Genomic DNA, 17,449 nt, shown 5'->3' on the forward strand with positions numbered 1-17,449 from the left:
TATATGCTATGAGCTAAGGGCAAAGCCCTAGGTGACTTTATTTTTTTGATTCGAGGCCATTTCGAGGCCCGTTTTGAAGGCGGAAGTTCTTCGCAGGCACTCAGCCCAGTTTTTGCTGTGCGACCATTGCTCTGCAAGTCGGTGAAAAGTTGTCGCAGAAATTGCATCGTATGCCTGTGCACAGAGATACTGGGAGTTACAGAATCATCCTTATTGCCTGTTGATGCAAAATCATCACTAGGAAGTGACTGTGTGGTCAAATACCACTTTCGTCAGTTTTGCATATCTGCCTGTGTGAGGCAAAAGCTGTGTTTTTTGCAGTGACAGAATATTTTGCAGTGTTCTGTAATGGCGTCTAATTCTCTTTCACAGATTGTCACTAAAAAGCTTGACAAGAACAACCTCCAAGCATGGAAGTTTAGAATGACGAATTTCCTTATGGGAAAAGACTATTGGGAGTTCATTACAGGAAACGAAGAAGAACCAGTTCTTCCTAATGTTCCCAATCAACAGGAAATGCAGGCATTTAAAGGATGGCATGAGAGAGCCTGAAAAGTTATGTACTGGCTGTCTATCAGTATTTTGGATTCTAAGATTGTGCATATTCAAGATGCAAGTACGCTAAAGGAGGCATGGGATACTTTGGCAAAAATGTACAGCACAAATACACAAGCCAGGAAAATGCAGCTCAAGCAGGAGTTGCACAATGTGCAGAGAGAAAATATGAGCATCAATGACTACTACATGAAGGTGAAGAAAATTGCAGATGCACTTGCTTCATTTGGGTCACCAGTAGAAGATGATGATCTAGTTTCTGTGACCTTGAATGGTCTAGGAAAGGATTATGCACAATTTTGGACATCCATTGCCGTCCGTGAAAAATTTCCTGATTTTGAGGAGTTGTTTGCTATTCGAATTTATGAAGAGCAGAGAAATCGTGGTGCATCTTCTTCAAGAGGAACTTCGAAAGAAACTGTCTTCTACTCAAATGCTGGCAGAGGTAGAGGTAGAGGTAGAGGAGGCCGATCTAGAGGCTATGGTAGAAATCAGAATATGCAGCAAACTCAAGAAAACTAGTCCTTTGGAGGAGGACGTGGTAACTCTAGAGGCAGGGGGAGCTAAAGAGGTCGTGGTGGATGGCAGAGAGGCCAAAATGCAAAGAGCAATGTTGAATGCTACTATTGTGGTAAAATGGGTCATATGGCTAAAGACTGCTACAAAAAGCAGAATGACATTATGAATGGAAAATTGCAGCAAGGCAATTATGCATCTTCTAGTAGATAGGGTGATGACAAAAATGAGCATCTGTTTATGGTGCACCACATGACCAATTCTGTGACAAGTGCAGACGAAAGAAATGATGTGTGGTATGTTGACTCAGGTGCGTCAAACCACATGACAGGTCATGCAGAATGGATGCAGGATGCAAGGAAAATGGAAAGACTAGGATTTGTGGAGACTGGTGATGATACTGCACATCCTATTGTGTAGATTGGTAAAATTCCTTTGTCTATGCAGGATGGGAAAAAGAAATACCTATTTGATGTATTTCATGTCCCGAACATCACCACCAACCTGGTTTCTATTGGTCAAATGGTTGAGTAGGGCTTGCAGGTCAGATTTAATCCTCATGGATGCTTTGTTGAGGATATGAAAAATAACGATTGCTTGATAGCAAAAGGAAAGAAGAAGGGCAGGATGTTTACGTTGGATGCGGACATGCCTGAATTGAGTGCAGCAATGTTTGCACATGGGACCGGTGTAGTTGCAGATATTGATATCTGCAATAAACGCATTGGTCATGTTAATGTACAGCGACTTAAATCAATGCAGGCCCAAAATATTGTTGCAGGATTGCCTAAATTCAAGGTTGCAGAAATGCATAAGGTATGTGAAGCCTGTCAATTTGGAAAACAGGCAAGGAAACCATTTCCTAGGCATGTTCAAGAGAGTAAGAAGCCATTGGAATTAATCCACTCTGATGTGTGGATTACTAAAGCTGCATCTATTGGAGGCTGTCATTATTTTGTCACTTTTATTGATGACTATAGTAGAAAAGTTTGGGTGTATTTTATGAAAAAGAAAAGTGAAGTGTTTGGGCACTTCAAAGCTTTTAAAGCTATGGTTGAAAAAGAAACAGGCTTGCAAATAAAATGCCTAAGGTTAGATGGAGGGGGAGAGTACCTCTCAAATGAGTTTGCAAGGTTCCTGCAGGAGCATGGCATAAAGCAGCAATATTCAATCAGTCATACCCCACAACAAAATGGACTTGCAGAAAGGAAAAATAGGCATATTCAAGAGGTATCTCGGGCCATGCTAAATGAAAAAGACCTTCCAAATTATTATTGGGCTGAAGCAGTTGCTACAGCAGTTTACATAATGAACAGGACTCCCACTGCAGCAATACATGGCATGACGCCAGAGGAGATGTATACTGGTAGGAAACCAGATATTTCTCATTTGAAAATTTTTGGTTGCATTGCCTATGTTCATGTGCCAGATGAGTTGAGGTCCAAGTTGGATCCAAAAGCTGAGAACTGCATCTTTATTGGTTATTCTCTGCAGCAGAAAGGGTATAGATGCTATAACCCTTCTACTCGTAAGTTTACAGTGAGCAGAGATGTTTTTGATGAGATGAGCAGCTGGTATAAACCAGTAAATGTGATTGATGATGTAGATGCACAAAATGGTAATGCTACACAAAATTCAGAGCAGCAATCACAAAATATTAGTGGACCTACAGTGTCCTCTAGTAGTGGTTCACATACTTCGCCATGGACAGGCAGATTGGGATCAGGAGAATCTCCTCAAAGCAATGCAGATAGTGGTATGCAGGTATCAATGAAAAGGAAAAGAGAAGGTAGATCAGCCCATGTTTGATGTGAATGTAGGTCACTCTTATGTGGATGGTGAATCCAGTGGCTCAGAACAGAGCATTGATGATGAGTTGGGTATTCCTTCTGTTGTTACACCTAGAGTAAGGAAGACCAGGGATGTTTTGAGAGCACCTGGAAGTGAGCCTATTTTGCACAGGTCTACCAGAGCTAGATATCCTGTGGATAGGCTGAAATATGATGGATTTACAGCCATTCACTATGCTTATATGGTCAAAGTGATACAGGAACCAGAACCCACTTCCTTTGAGCAAGCCATGGGAAAAGAAAAATGGGAGAAAGCCATGGATGAAGAAACGGATGCCTTGGAAGCAAATGCTACATGGGAATTGGTGCCTTTGCCTAAAGACAAGAATACAATTGGCTGTAAGTGGGTTTATAAGGTTAAGCACAATGCAGATGGTTCTGTGAACAGATACAAGGCAAGATTAGTTGTCAAGGGGTATGCACAGACATATGGCATTGATTATGAAGAAACATTCAATCCGGTTGCAAGGATGGCAACTGTAAGAGCAGTCATTGCTATGGCTGCATCAAAGGGATGGTCTTTACATCAGATGGATGTAAAGAATGCCTTCTTGCATGGTGATTTGCAAGAAGAGGTGTTTATGGAGCACCCACCAGGTTATGTTCATGCTGTTCATCTTGAGTTTGTTTGCAGGTTGAAGAAAGCCTTGTATGGCTTGAAGCAAGCACCTAGAGCATGGTCTGAGAAGATAGGACAATATCTTGTCACTATTGGCTTTCAGATTTCCAAGGCAGATTTCTCACTTTATGTGAGAAAAACAGAGAAAGGTATTATGCTGCTTGTCATTTATGTTGATGATTTGATCATCACAGGTGATAGTGATGAAGATATCCTTCACGTGAAAATGTTATTGAAGCAAAAGTTTGAGATGAAGGATTTGGGAGAGCTGTGTTATTTCTTGCGCATTGAGGTGATTAGATCACCAAGTGGGATACAGCTCTTGCAGAGGCAGTATGGATTGGACATGATGTCCAAATATGTGATAAAAGGCTGTAAGCCTATTTCAGTTCCTTTGGAGCAGAATGTGAAGCTAAGTGCAGATGCAAGTGAGCTTTTGGAAGACCCTACTATGTATAGACGCATAGTAGGAAGTTTGATTTATATGACTATTACCAGGCCAGATGTGCTATGCTGTTGGATTGGTAAGTCAGTTTATGCAGGCTCCAAGAAAACCGCATTTGGATGCGGCTAGACGCATACTCAGGAATGTGAAGTCCACATTGCAGTATGGACTATTTTATGAGACTGGGGTTTAGATACAGTTGCATGGATACACTGATGCTGATTGGGTTGGTAGTATTTCTAATAGACAATCTACCAGTGGATATATGTTCTCTTTTGGGAGTGCTGCAATCACTTGGAGCAGCAAGAAACAGCCTACAGTTGCCTTGTCGAGCACAAAGGCTGAGTACAGGGGTGCAACAATGGCTGCATGTGAGGTAGCTTGGTTGCATAAGCTACTCGATGATATGCATCAGTCTACAGATGGGCCAGTTGTCATTTATTGTGACAACATGAGCAATATACACTTGCATTATCACTATGTGCGGGAGAAGGTTTTACTAGGTCTTATTGATCTAGTTTATGTCAGCACAAAGGATCAGGTAGCTGACATAGTCACGAAGGCATTGGGCATAGAGAAGCTGCGCAAGTTCAGAGACCTGCTTGGTGTGCAGGAATTGGGATTGAGCTTGAGGGGGAGTGTTGAGATATCGAGCTCCACTCGTGATATGCCAGGGTGACCGTTGTGCATTTATGTCACCGACTTGTTAGCTGCAGATGCGGTTGGTACACCATCCATGAATAATAGCTGGATGACAGCTATCCTTATCTACTCTAGTTCATGGCCCAGTCAGTATGCGACCTTAGTTAGCTGAGTTTGGTTTGAGACCCACATATAGGGTTCTTCTATTTCTTTGTACTAGAGTTCTTTTGGCTTTCACAACTAAGAAGAGGAAAACTGTTTTCAGCCTCCACCTTTGTGTGTATTCCCCCATTGTGTATGTGAGAAAGCCGCAAGTGAGACTTCTTCCCTCTCTCCCACTATCTTTACACACCCTTCACCTCTGATCCCTTCAACATAGGCCCCAAGCCCCTGGCCCCCTCGGTGAGTTCAATTTTTGTAAGGGGTTACTTTAGAGAGTCAACATAATGTGACATGTTCTATTTTTTTATTTATTTAAGAATGACTCACATAAAGCTTTTTCTCCTAGTTTTCAGCAAGCGAACATTGCTTTTGATGTGCCCTTATGAAGCTCCATCATGAGACTAGGATAATTGATACACTAAAACTTTGGATGCACATTAAAAAGAATTTATTCCAGCCTTATTCAGTAAATGTGTACATTAACTAAACTTTGGCTGTACATAAAGAAGAATTCATTCCAGCCTTATTAAGTTTTGAAATGCTATTTCATTTGACCACCTTTAGTAAATAAAAGGAATGCCCTTTAGATTTCTCATGAGTTTAGATTTATTTGTTGAAGTGTGTAAGTTGAATTCACAAAACTTATATGGGACTTACCATAAAGATTCTTACTGAGGATCGAAGGGAGACATGCATTGGCACATACATATCCCTTATCTTTTTCCCACTGCCACATATATATCCCCCTTCCTTTCCCCTCTCCACCCTCTTCACTTCCCCCTGCCTCTTTTATCCTTCCTTTGCTTATAGGCTCTTGCTATAACAATTATGAATATATTTGGATGGGAAGTCCCATGGCCTCTTTTATCCTTCCTCTGCATACAAGCTCTTACTACAACAATGAGGAATATATTTGGATGGGAAGTCCCATGGTGTAAAACAAAGATATGAGCATAACCCACCACCTTTGGCCATGGCTCACCTTCATTAAATAAAGATGGATCCTACATGTACTATTTCTCAAATTGCATATGCATGTTAAAATTTAGTGTACAAAATGGGATAGTCTTTATCATGTTTGTTGTGGAGAGAGGAGTAAAGGCTACCAAGGCAAGTGGGCGAGCTTAGTAAAAGGAAGTGAATGCATATGAGGGTGGGGCATGTGGTGAGAAGGATTTAAGAAGGAGAGAAGATGTGAAGGGGAAGGACCCATTAAGAAAAATGGAGCCCCTTGTTAAACTTTTTAAATACTGGTCATACAACTAAATACCCATGCCATGACAAAAACTATAATACTTTGACCCAAAAACAAGAGCCTATGGAGAAGACAACATGAAATTATTTTGATTTGTTGTCTACTACAAATTGTGAGCTAGCTTCAAACATGAAATTCTTTTCATGCATTATCTACAACAAACCCAATGACTCTGAGCTAGCTTCAAACATGGAGCAACTACCATATATAAATTGTGTTCTATTTGGCATGATAAGTGTGAGGAGAAGAACTGAGATTTGACTTTGCATTCTTAAGAAGGACATATATGATTTTATGCTCTCTTAAAGTGTCAAAGGGTATATCCCCATCATGTGCACTCTAAGCCCCGCCATGTGTAAATCCTTGCCCTTCTTCAAATATGTGAGGGTATATCTCTAATCATCCATGCCGCTAGCCTTATTGGTATATCCCTCGTAATCCACTCCCTTGCCCCCTCTAATACATGTGAGGTGGTATCTCCCCCATCATCCACGCCCCCTTGCTTCCCCACTCCATGTCCCCTTTTGCATGAACTCATGAGCTCACACTCGGGTTGCACTCTCATCTTTGTTTGTGGGTACGGTGAGCCTCCTTTCCATAATTGTAGGGGGGAATTGCAAAATAGGGCATCTTGAATTTTGCATAGCCTCTTCTAGAATCAAAGGGGCATGCAACTTGAACCTTACAAGAATTGTCTAGATTGTAGGTGCCATTGAGAATGGAATCAAGTATTGGTAGCCCAATGAAGACACAAACAATTTCTGACCTTGACCTTGGTAGAGCTACATGGGGTACTTTTGTCCTTGAGATGCTTCTTTGAGGGCCACTCTCTAAGAGTATGTCTTTAAGAGGGAAGGCAACCTAGGAAAGGAGGTAGAAGGATCTTGAAATGAGGAGAGAGAGAGAGAGAGAGAGAGAGAGAGAGAGAGAGGGTCCCCTCACATTATGGTTTAAGCCTTGCCATAGATCCGTGGGATACATGAGCGAGATTTCATGGGTCTTTGGTACTTAATTGTTAATGTTCTTATTAGGTGTTGAGAGAGGGAAAGCTCACACAATTCGGAGTGTGTGTGGTGTGCTTAAAAAAAAAAATACACCCACCCGCGCACATCCGTGGGCCATTAGGAGAGGCAAATGCGGTCGGGAATCCCTACTCTAGGTGGCAACAAGGGGTCATCTGTGTTGATTCGAACAAGGGGAGCCTGTGTGTGAAAGGAGTAATATGTCAGGATTCGAACAAGGGGAGCCGCGCAAGCGGGCAGGCGACCGGGTGTGCGAGGTGGCGATGCTTGTGAATGTGATGGGGGAGAGAGAGAGGGGGGGGGGGGGGGGGGGGGGGCGTTTGACATCGTCACATTTGAAGTAAGCATTGACCAAGAGATTGGCTTTACAAAGGCGGACTACAATCCAAAGGAAATATGCGCTTAAGTAGAGAGAAGCAAAAGAGAGTTGCAGAAAAAGAAAAACACAGTCCCATTCTACAGCACTTGTAGCAACCCTAGCAGAAGCTCCAGCAGTCATCCAGGTACTCTCCTCCTTCGGCTTCTTGTTCTACCTCTCTCTTCTTCTTCTTCTTCTTCTTCTTCCTCTGTTCATTTTTTGCTTTCTCCCCTGCATTTCCTCCCCCTTTCCCTTCATCTCCTCCCTCTTTCCCTTCCTCCCAATTTGTACCATTTTCCTGCTCCCCCAGCTCTCTCCTCAGTCTCCAGCTTCCCTGCGTTTTCTTCATCCATTTCCTGCACACATTCGGTAAGCTTTCAGCTTTCTCTTCTCTCCGCTTCTGCTCCTTTTCTCTCGTCCTTCCCACCATCAGCTCCTCCTCGCTTTTCTGCTCTTCTCTTCCTCGCAGTCGCCTCTTCTCTCCGTGCTAGGGTTTTCCCTTTTGTCCTCGACCCCGTCTGCGAACTACGCTTCAGGTTCCTTGCATCCCTTTCAATGGCCACAATTTTGGCCTTATATTGCATGCGGATTAGCCGTGGCTTTTCGATTGATAGGAATACCGAGTGCCCGCCGTCGGTGGTGCTCTTTGGCCCTGACAAACTTGCATATTTTGCTCGTGTAACTCAATGCCCGGTTAACAGAGTCATACTTGGCCTGTACCTTCCCAATGCTGCAGGTTCTGACTGCGTGTAACATGATTTTGCCGTCGCTCTAGCGTTTTTGGTCGATTCATGTATATTCGCAGAGGCAAGACCAAGAGAACTGCTTGCGCGGCGGTTGTTTAAAGTGGAATCTTCCTGTTCATTATTATGCTTATTTTTCCCTCTCTCTTTGCACAGATAGGCCTGTTTTAACAAGTACGGTGGCATATGGGTGTCTGAAATTTGTGTATCAAGGTTAACATGCAATCCTCTCCCCTGTTTCAGGTTATTGCCACATGCTGACCCTACTTAAAGGATCTTAAGCTGCTGTTCGCCATTATACTGGGCTGTTCTTTTTGTATATGAGAAAAGGTACGAGTTATGATCTCGTGTAGCGCTGCATAGCGTTTGCGAACATTTCTGGGATAATCTTTTGGTGAGATATTTGACACTTTTTTCGCCGGAATTTCTGATGATAGCGACGGGGAAAAGATAGCCCTTTGAGCAGGAATTCGCAGCAGAGTCAAGTACACTCTAGGAGCATTCTCTTGTCAGGAGTACATTCTGGTCTATGAAGTTCCCGCAGTGTGGATCAAAGAGAAGGTGAAGCGGTGTTCAGAATCAACATGAAAGTTAAAGCAAGAAAAGCCTCTGGGAGAGTTGCTTCCCGGGATCAATTATTACAGTTTCCTCAGAAGAAAAGGAAAAATGACAGAAAGTCTCTTGAAAAGAGAGATGCAGCCGCAGCCCTTATCACATCATCGTCAAAAAAGCGCAGAACAGGTAAGGAAATCCTACTTCTGAAATGCAAGCTCAATGACACAGGTTTGTTAAATTTTTTGGGCTCTATCCTCACAAGAACCAGGACCCTACTGTATGTGTTAAATACAGCCGCTGTTCTGTCTAGTGCTGTATCATGGATTGAGAACTCTGTTAACATGAATTTTCCTTTTATGGAGAAAATCTTTAGCTTGGGACATTTTAACTGTGCTAATCTATTTCTTGTGGTTTTCTACATAGTTATTGCAATAGAGCGCCATTAAACTCACAGACATTCATCCATTGTTAAAAAATATTGTCCCTTTTTTCCAATGGACTCTAAGCATTTAGGGTCTAGATAGAAGCGCAGCTTTACCAACTAAGTTATTTATTTTTCTCATTTACTCATGATTTTGTTTAGAGTTGCTAACAAACTCCTTTCTTGCCATTTGTTCTTTGGCTTGATTTTAAACAGCTTTAATTTGTAGGTTTGGATATATTCTAGTCTTATGAAACCCGGTATAGCTGCTTATGCTTGGGCATTGATGATGACTTAAGTGTTGCTTTGCTTGCAAAGTATGTCTTCTTTTGTTCCCTCTTTTTTCGTCTCTTTCGTTTTCTCTTTTACTTCCTGTTAGATTTTTGGACTTTAGAACAACACAAACTCTAAATTTGTATGATTGGATTTATTCTAGTCTTACAAAGGTGTGTGTATATATATATATATATATATATATATTTGATGTGAATATGCCTCCCAAGTACGCATAAGATGTGACAATCTCATCCGCTTTCCTTGCTAGAGTGAGTGGCTTGTCAGGTGGGCATCAAATCATGACCTTGGTCTTACCAAGGTTGACCTTCATATCATAAAATGTGTGCAAGGTTGCCAAGTGTTTTGTACCAGCCCTTTGTTGAACTGAGATCAAACACTATGTTATTGACATTGAGCAGTTGGGGATGAGAGTCTCTACATGGCACAAAGCCCTATTTGCCTAGAGTGTCCACAAATGCAGGTCTTTAGAAACCCAATAGCTGCTTATGCTTGGGCAATGATGACAACATAAGCGTTGCTTTGCTTGCTAGATATTTCTACGTTTTTTTAAAAATAAATAAATTTATTTAGTAATTTTGGTTAGCTCATTTTTCTTTTCTTTTCTTTTTCCCTCTCTTTTATTTTCATTGTAGAATTTGGGACTTTAGAACAGCAAAAGTTTGTGTACGATTGGATATATTCTAGTCTTACAAAGGTATACAAATGAGGGTAACTTGTTGATCTAGACCTTGAAAAGGGTGGGGGATAGAGGGCATTCTTGTTCTCACTGATGGTGCTACTCACCTCCTTTGAGATCCTTTATATAGTAGGAACTTTGCCAACTCCTCTGTTGTATAGAGCGATGATTACCCAAACGACAACGACAATGTTCGTAATGCCTAGCACTCAAATTTTGTGAGATGAGCCGAGTTAGTGTAACTAGACCAAAGGCCTTTTGTAAGGCGGCGAAGCTACACTATGAATTCTTTTTTTGGTCTCAATGAGAGTAGAAATAGTAAAGTCACCCACAAAGCTTCCCACAAAGCTTCTCCTTCTTCCCACAGAGCTGCTGAGCTTCAAGCATTCACACAAAGTTATACCATGGTTGTGTAGGTACTAAACAACTCTCCACGTCACAATGGCTAGGGAGATGTAGAGGTCTAGTCAAGTCACAAGTGTGAATATTGGTTCAAATGTAGATTTTATGTTGAGACGGTGGAATAGCACAAAGCAACATATGGGATCCATGGTCAGGAAAGTGGAAAGTCATAGTTGCATTTTGTAATGGTAGAAGTAAATCTAGTACTCTACTAGGCAATTGAAGGAAAAATATGTGGAATGAGCTACCCATGATAGTGATGCTATTACCATGTCTTATGAAGGTTTATTTACAAGTATGAGTCAAAGAAATAATTGTTAGGTATGTATGCTAAAGGAAAACAAAGGAAACTAAGGAAAAAATGGAGGGAACTATTGAAGTTGGATCCTTAGTCCTTGTATTATATTCTCTCATCTGTTTTTCTTCTTGAAAGAAAAGCCATCCATCATAGACCTAGCCAACTTGTCAAGCTTGTTTGGGTGATGAGGGTGGTTTCTTTGAAATCCCTAAATTTGTGTGATGTTTTCTATTTTATTCTTGGAGTTGTGTTGAATGCTTTTTGGAATCCACATGGTACCAACAGAGTACATGTTTTATATTGGCCCTAACAAAAATCACTCCCCGTGCCCCCCCCCCCCCCCCCCTCTCCCTTTTTCCCAAACTCGCTTGTACACCCTGGGGTTAGGTTCTTTAAAATCCTGATTTCCCCCATAGATTCTTTCAGGGTGTTGTGAAATTTTTGTAATCCAGAAAACAGGGGTAGTGGTGCCTTCCTTTAACTTTTGTTGACTAGCCATTGCCCTGCTGATTTACAGTCAAGTGCATTCCAACTTGTGCTTTGGTAGAGCTGCAGCCTGAACACTTTTTACCCCTTTATTTTGCATGTTTTTTACCCCTTTATTTTGCATGTGCGCGCGCCTAACAGTGTTTTCATCCAGCTTCACCATTTGGTTCTATGGTACTTTATGTTTGTGTTTTCTCTGTGGTGTGGAGAGAGAGAGAGAGAGAGAGAGAGAGAGAGAGAGGGGGGGGGGGACGGAGGGAGTCTGTGTGTCTGTCATTCATAGGCTGCTATGAATGTATATTATTTTTGAATGAGAAACTGTTTTTCACCCAAAAGAAAAAGTGTGTGTGTGTGTGTGTGTGAGAGAGAGAGAGAGAGAGAGAGAGAGAGAGAGAGAGAGAGAGAGAGAGAGAGAGAGAGAGATCCATGCATATGTATTCTGGCAGTTTCACGTTTTGCATCTACAAGCCGATCATCTGGAAGAACCAAAGGGACAAAGGTGAGCTCTCAGATTGATGGACAATCTGAGGATGCCTGTCATGATCTTAGGCTGGCATTTTCTAGTATTGATGGATCCGCTGCAGATCACAAGGTAATACTTCCCATAGCTTCATAGGTTGCTCTTATGTCTATACTTTATTTTCACAGAACTGGTATCGTTTCCTTTTGCAATTAGCGTGTTTATTTAGGGAAGTGGTTCTCACTTATTCTCATTCCTGTCAGTCACAGAGCTAATTTTAGTTTTGGCTATATCAACCATATATCATAGATGGACTTTCCAATTAGTATCCTTGTTTCTGTTTTGGCAGTATCTGTTTCAATTTGATGTCCCTGCCGGCTTATTAAGCATTCTTTTTCATGGTGTCAGTTTTGTGGTGATCTAGATACATGTGGATCTAGATACATGTGTTCTTTTATTTCCCATGACGTCCTGTTTCGGCATTGATGAGTTATTCTTTTGTATAATACAAATCTTAATAGCAGGGGGTTTCTACAACAGGGTCTATATTAGACACACTTTTTTCTCCAGTTTTCCACATGTTCAAGGGTATGAATGGAGAAGCCTCCAACAGTTGTACCAGCAGTGGTATGTCCTTCTGATACTTGCTTTGACTTTTGTTCAAGAGTGAATATTACTGTCCTATATATATAGTGCTAAGTTTGGTGCATATTTCTTTTTTGCAGTTGACCAAGCTGACAGTTCAGATGAGAAAATTGAGGATGCTGATACCAGGGTGGAACGTCAGAATGTGAGCCAAGCTCAAGAGATCAGCAAGGGGCATGTGATTGCTTGTACAATGGCTACTACCGTGGCAGCAGAACAAGTGCCTGAGAAAGCTACTGTTTCAAGCTCTGGGACTGTTGTTCAGGTTTCTTTATCATCTCGCATTGACCATGTAACTTCTTCTAACTCATCCGATGAGGAAATATTCGGTTCGCAAGCAGCCTTTGATGTAGGTGAGAATTGCATCGAGTGGTCACTTGTGGATGAGAATGTTTCAAGAGATCCTGCTCAAACTGCTGAACGAATTGAGGATGGACTACTCGATTCTGAAGGAGCATCCTTGTATTTGGCTATCCAACAAACTAAAGCGTTGGATTGTAATCATGAAACCAGTCAGGCTGAAGCTGTAGCTGATGAAGATGACCTTGACGATTTCGACCCTTATCTTTTTATCAAACATCTACCTGATCTTTCTGAAGTGGTATCGCCAAGTCGACCCCCTGTCTTGCTACCGAAGCAAACACGGCGTTGTCCTCCTATAACACTTGTTTTAGATTTGGATGGTAAGTTCTACGGTTTTAGTTGTGCTACAATACGTAAGTGTGGATTGATGTTCATTTTGTTACAATAAATAGCTTCAATTAAACCCCCACCAACTCCCCCGCCCAAAAAAAAAAGAAATAGAAAACCTCTCTCTCTCTCTCTCTCTCTGTGAACCTTCCTTGCTTTTTTTCTTCCTATTTTTTATTTGTTATCTTCCTTTTTGCATTCGTAGTTTTTGTTGTTCTGGTTGGGATTTTATAGCTTAGTAAGCACTGGGTTTACCCAAGGGATTCTGGATCTTTCCGACACCTAGATGGTATGGGCACTGATAAGAACACAAGTATAGCTTTGCTTACCAGGTTATTATGATTACCTTAAAAGCCTGTGAAGACTCCTAGTTTTGTTTCATGTGTCTTACGAACCCCCTTCTTCCCTTGTCTCATTTTGTTTTCTCTTTCTTTGTCCTTCTGTTCTTTATACAAAAGAATTAGTTTGTAACATTGAATATATTTTAGTTATATGTATGCTTGTATGTATGCATTTGTGTATCCAAAAGTGGCTGCGATCTCATGCCTTACCTCTATCTGGAATCTGTGGCACGCGGTTACGAGCTGACCCGTACTCATGGGAGAGGTGGACCTATAATTATCCTGGTGCTTGGATACAGGCAGCCTAGCTTAGGTGAAGTATCACTCTGTAGAAGGCCATCTTGATGGCATGTGGCTGTGCAGGAGCCATCCAGATGTATATCTGACATAAGTAGTTTCTAATCCATTTGGTGAATCTCCTGCTGCTGTCAGGTATAAGAGCGCCTAGGGAGTATTGGTACGGAGTGAGGTGATCAATAACATGCCATGTGAAAGGAACCATCTGGTAAGTCTCGCTCATCAGCACTGCTCGCCCCCCTCAGCTGCAAGCTGCACAGATGATGAAGAGCCCTCCATGGTAAGCCTCTGTCCACGTGTTTCCTCAGGCCATATCGTTGACCAGGATCAAGATATGTGATGATCTGAAATGAGGTGTCTCTGTGTAGAGGTTGTGTGGTCAACTCTGCAAGAATATTCGTGGTGTGATTTTTGCAAGTATGATATCACCTGGGATGCACCTCTTCCCTGGATCATATGAGAGAATATCATGCCCTGTAGGCTCTCGAAACTCATCCATTCGTCCTCTCTGAGGTCTATGGCCCAAAAAGCTCCTGCATATAGGGCTGCTGGTTGGACTAGAGAGTCAAAGAGGGAAAATGTGTCTTTAAACACTGTCGCTCCAATCTCTCTAGCAAGGCATGTCCTCTAGTCAAGCACACTTGCGCCAGTATGCGTACATGGGATCCAACCGGCTGCCCTGCTAAAAGAGAGAGAGAGAGAGGGGGGGGGGATATGATTGTATTAAAGTCATCTTGAGACCCTACAGGATCTATGGGACTGGTGACCACTTTTAAGGTCAGTTTAGTCCCGTGATAGACAATTCTCTCAAATCTTTCCTATGTTGTGAGCATTTACTGAGCTATTGTGTGTGCTAATCCAAGAACTTTGCTATGGTGTTCCAAGATTTCTTTTATGTAGCTTCCAAGCTTGCGGGCTGGCTGTTCCAACTTCCAATAGACTCTTCAGATTATTGCTTCAGATCATACAAAAATTCTAAATTTGTATGATTGGACTTATTCTAGTCTTACAAAGGTATGTATTGCTTCTATCTCCATACCTCTCCCTGATGTGTGCGTATGTTTGGCATTCCAAGAGCTCATGCTGCTCGTCTTCTTTTTCCTCGTAGGACAGATTTTGCATAATCTTTCCTCTCTTGGAATTCTGGGCTGCATCCATCTGCCTCTTTCCGCTTCTAGCTTATTTGAGCTGGTCCTTAGTTTGCAGATTAAGTGCATTTAAAATTGAGATGTCTTCCCCAAGATATTTCTGCATTGCATAGCTGTCCATCGGGTTGATGTCCCGTTTGTAAAACTGCATTTTTGTTCCTGGGTCGTGCCATATCTTCTGTAGCATTTCTGCATAACTAAGTCTCTGATTTCATCTGAATTTTCTTGTATTTCAGCAGCCTTTATTCCCATAGCTCCATCCATTCCTCCCCATTTCTGTACCAGACCATGGTCTTAGTGGCCTCCATTGCATTGTGTGTTCAGTGTGCATCCATCTTTTTAATCTTGTTGAGGTATCCTAAATATTAGCTTAGTGCTTCTCCCTCCAGTGGATCATACCTTTTTCAGCTAGTAAGATGGGGTATGGTGTCTGTGCCTTTACCCCCAGCTCTCCTATGATAAAGCGTTTGTGGACTGTTTTTATTTATTCTTTTCCAATATGCTTTGGAGAGCTGGGATGCCCAGGCTGGGCATCCATAGAGAGCTACTTTTTGCACAAGCACAGTATATAGGAATTTCCTCATCGCGCAATTCCACCAATGTGCCTTGCATTGATTTTGGAAGCTGCACAATGCTTTTAAAGCTCCTGTTTTACACATGCATTCCATTTGTAATTGTCGGTGAAGTCCAGTCCTAAGTGATTGTTTCGAAATTCTCTCCTTTGAGTATGAAGTTTATCTGTTTGTTTCGTGACCCAATCACCATGACTTTGGTTTTTGATATGTTGACCTGCATTTTTGAGTATTGGCGGAAATCGCTCAAAGCAGTGCTTGCATATCGCTCGTCTTTAGGGGGGGAGTAGAGAGAGAGAGAGAGAGAGGGGAAAGAGGAAGAGGAGGGACGAAGAGTTTCTATCATGACGATAACATCTTTTTACCCATTTTTTCAGAGACATTGGTTCATTCAACTCTTGAGCATTGTGATGATGCCGACTTTACCTTTCCAGTAAACTTTAATTCTCTAGAGTACACTGTCTATGTACGACGTAGGCCACATCTGCAGATGTTTATGGAGAGAGTTGCCCAGATGTTTGAAATAATCGTGTTTACCGCCAGTCAGAGCGTATATGCAGAGCAGCTATTAAATGTTTTGGATCCAAAGAGAAAGCTCATACGGCATCGTGTGTTTCGAGATTCGTGTGTATTTGTTGAAGGAAACTACCTGAAGGATCTCACTGTCCTGGGTCGTGATCTAGCTAAGGTGGCAATAGTCGACAACTCTCCTCAGGTAAATCGAGGGATTTGTAACGACCGCAGTCCATTGCACCCAATTTGCTTGTGGATCATAGTTCCTTAGTGCAGGTTTGAGCTTTTCTTGTTGCAAGAAGCCTAGAGGTGGAGCTGGTTTTTAAGTACTAGTGCTTCCTTAGGGTGGAAATTATGTTACTTGTAGAAGACGAGTTGATTTTTTTATTGAATAGAGAGGTAACTGGTTTGCTTTGTATGTATCCATCGCATCTTGCAGGCCTTTGGTTTTCAGGTAGACAACGGTATTCCAATTGAAAGCTGGTTCGATGACCGGGAAGACTGTGCACTATCAGGGCTTCTCCCATTTTTGGAGACATTGGTTGGTGTAGATGATGTGCGGCCTATAATTGCTAAGAAGTTTAATCTTAGGCAGAAAATTGCTGCAGCTATTGATCCTCCTTCCATTGGGAATCGAGGTGATCCTCTTGAGCGGTGCTCATGAGAAGGATGTGGTTTGTTGGGACAGGTTTATGGTGAAGAAAGTCTTGTTGTATCTATGGAATAATCCTTTTCCATTGCCTGCGTTGGGTATACACGATTCTCAGTAACCAGCTGTAAAGGGTTCTGTAGATCTCTACAGCTGCCCATAGAGTAGGTGAATGGTTGAGAGTAAAATAAAGCCAGGACAATGGAATCAGATGGTTTGAGGTCATCTCGTTTTTTAATGTGATGACTACAACCTTGAGGTGTCAGATTGCTGTCCTTGATATATATTGTTGTTTGGTAGCGTCTTTGACAGGAACAAGAAGGTAAGAGCTGGCTGGCTTCACTTCCCAACTTCTGACACTTTGAGACAGTAAATCAACTGGTTGTAGTGAGACAGCTAGCAGCATTGCCTTCTAATAGGCATTGGACTAATGGTAACATGTAATTTTATTCAACAGAATTGTACAATTTTGATCTGTTTCTAGGCGACCTGTACCGTGTTAATTAAAGATGAATTTAGTTCTGACGTTGAAACCGTTTGTTTTTAATTGATGGCTAAAAGGATCACTGCTGAATGCAGAGAGAACAAGGCCTGCTTCTATTCTTACAAAATCTGCTAAGAATCCTATTTACTTTGGTTGAGGTCTAAAAATCGGTTGTATAGATGCAGAGTTTTATAATTTTAATTCTGATCAGAGTGTCAGTCCAAATTCATGAAACAAATTTCTATTTTTGATCTTTAGAACAACAAAATTTCTAAATTTGTATGATTGGACTTATTCTAGTCTTACAAAGGTATATCAATATTGTGTGGGAAGGTATGCTTATTTCAA

The 17,449-nt window shown here is 41.7% G+C and overlaps 1 protein-coding gene across 4 annotated transcripts; it reads left to right on the forward strand.

Annotated features, from left to right (window-relative positions):
* Positions 1-7,483: 7,483 nt before the first annotated feature.
* On the forward strand, positions 7,484-16,849 carry LOC147894244 (uncharacterized). 4 transcript variants are annotated; one of them, XM_087384422.1, is made up of 8 exons: positions 7,484-7,569; positions 8,411-8,497; positions 8,605-8,908; positions 11,749-11,894; positions 12,284-12,389; positions 12,488-13,090; positions 15,833-16,170; positions 16,408-16,849. In XM_087384422.1, exons 3-8 carry the CDS (start codon positions 8,752-8,754, stop codon positions 16,630-16,632), a joined length of 1,575 nt encoding a protein of 524 aa, XP_087240548.1. In that variant the 5' UTR covers positions 7,484-7,569; positions 8,411-8,497; positions 8,605-8,751; the 3' UTR covers positions 16,633-16,849. The 4 variants fall into 4 exon arrangements, with proteins under 4 accessions (XP_087240548.1, XP_087240551.1, XP_087240549.1 ...); XM_087384425.1 differs by having other exon boundaries at positions 12,287-12,389; XM_087384423.1 differs by lacking the exon at positions 7,484-7,569 and adding an exon at positions 7,597-7,793.
* The last annotated feature ends 600 nt before the right edge of the window (positions 16,850-17,449 follow it).

The sequence above is a fragment of the Dipteris shenzhenensis genome, chromosome 14, assembly GCF_047967505.1.
Source record: "Dipteris shenzhenensis isolate YYH24624 ecotype China chromosome 14, Dip_SZ_1.0, whole genome shotgun sequence".
In the NCBI taxonomy this organism is placed as follows: Eukaryota; Viridiplantae; Streptophyta; class Polypodiopsida; order Gleicheniales; family Dipteridaceae; genus Dipteris; species Dipteris shenzhenensis.

Coding starts and splice junctions, on each gene's coding strand:
- LOC147894244 (XM_087384422.1), top strand. CDS start 8,752: ATGAAAGTTAAAGCAAGAAAAGCCTCTGGGAGAGTTGCTTCCCGGGAT. Junction 8,909..11,748: donor GTCAAAAAAGCGCAGAACAG/GTAAGGAAATCC, acceptor GTATTCTGGCAG/TTTCACGTTTTGCATCTACA. Junction 16,171..16,407: donor TAGTCGACAACTCTCCTCAG/GTAAATCGAGGG, acceptor CGCATCTTGCAG/GCCTTTGGTTTTCAGGTAGA.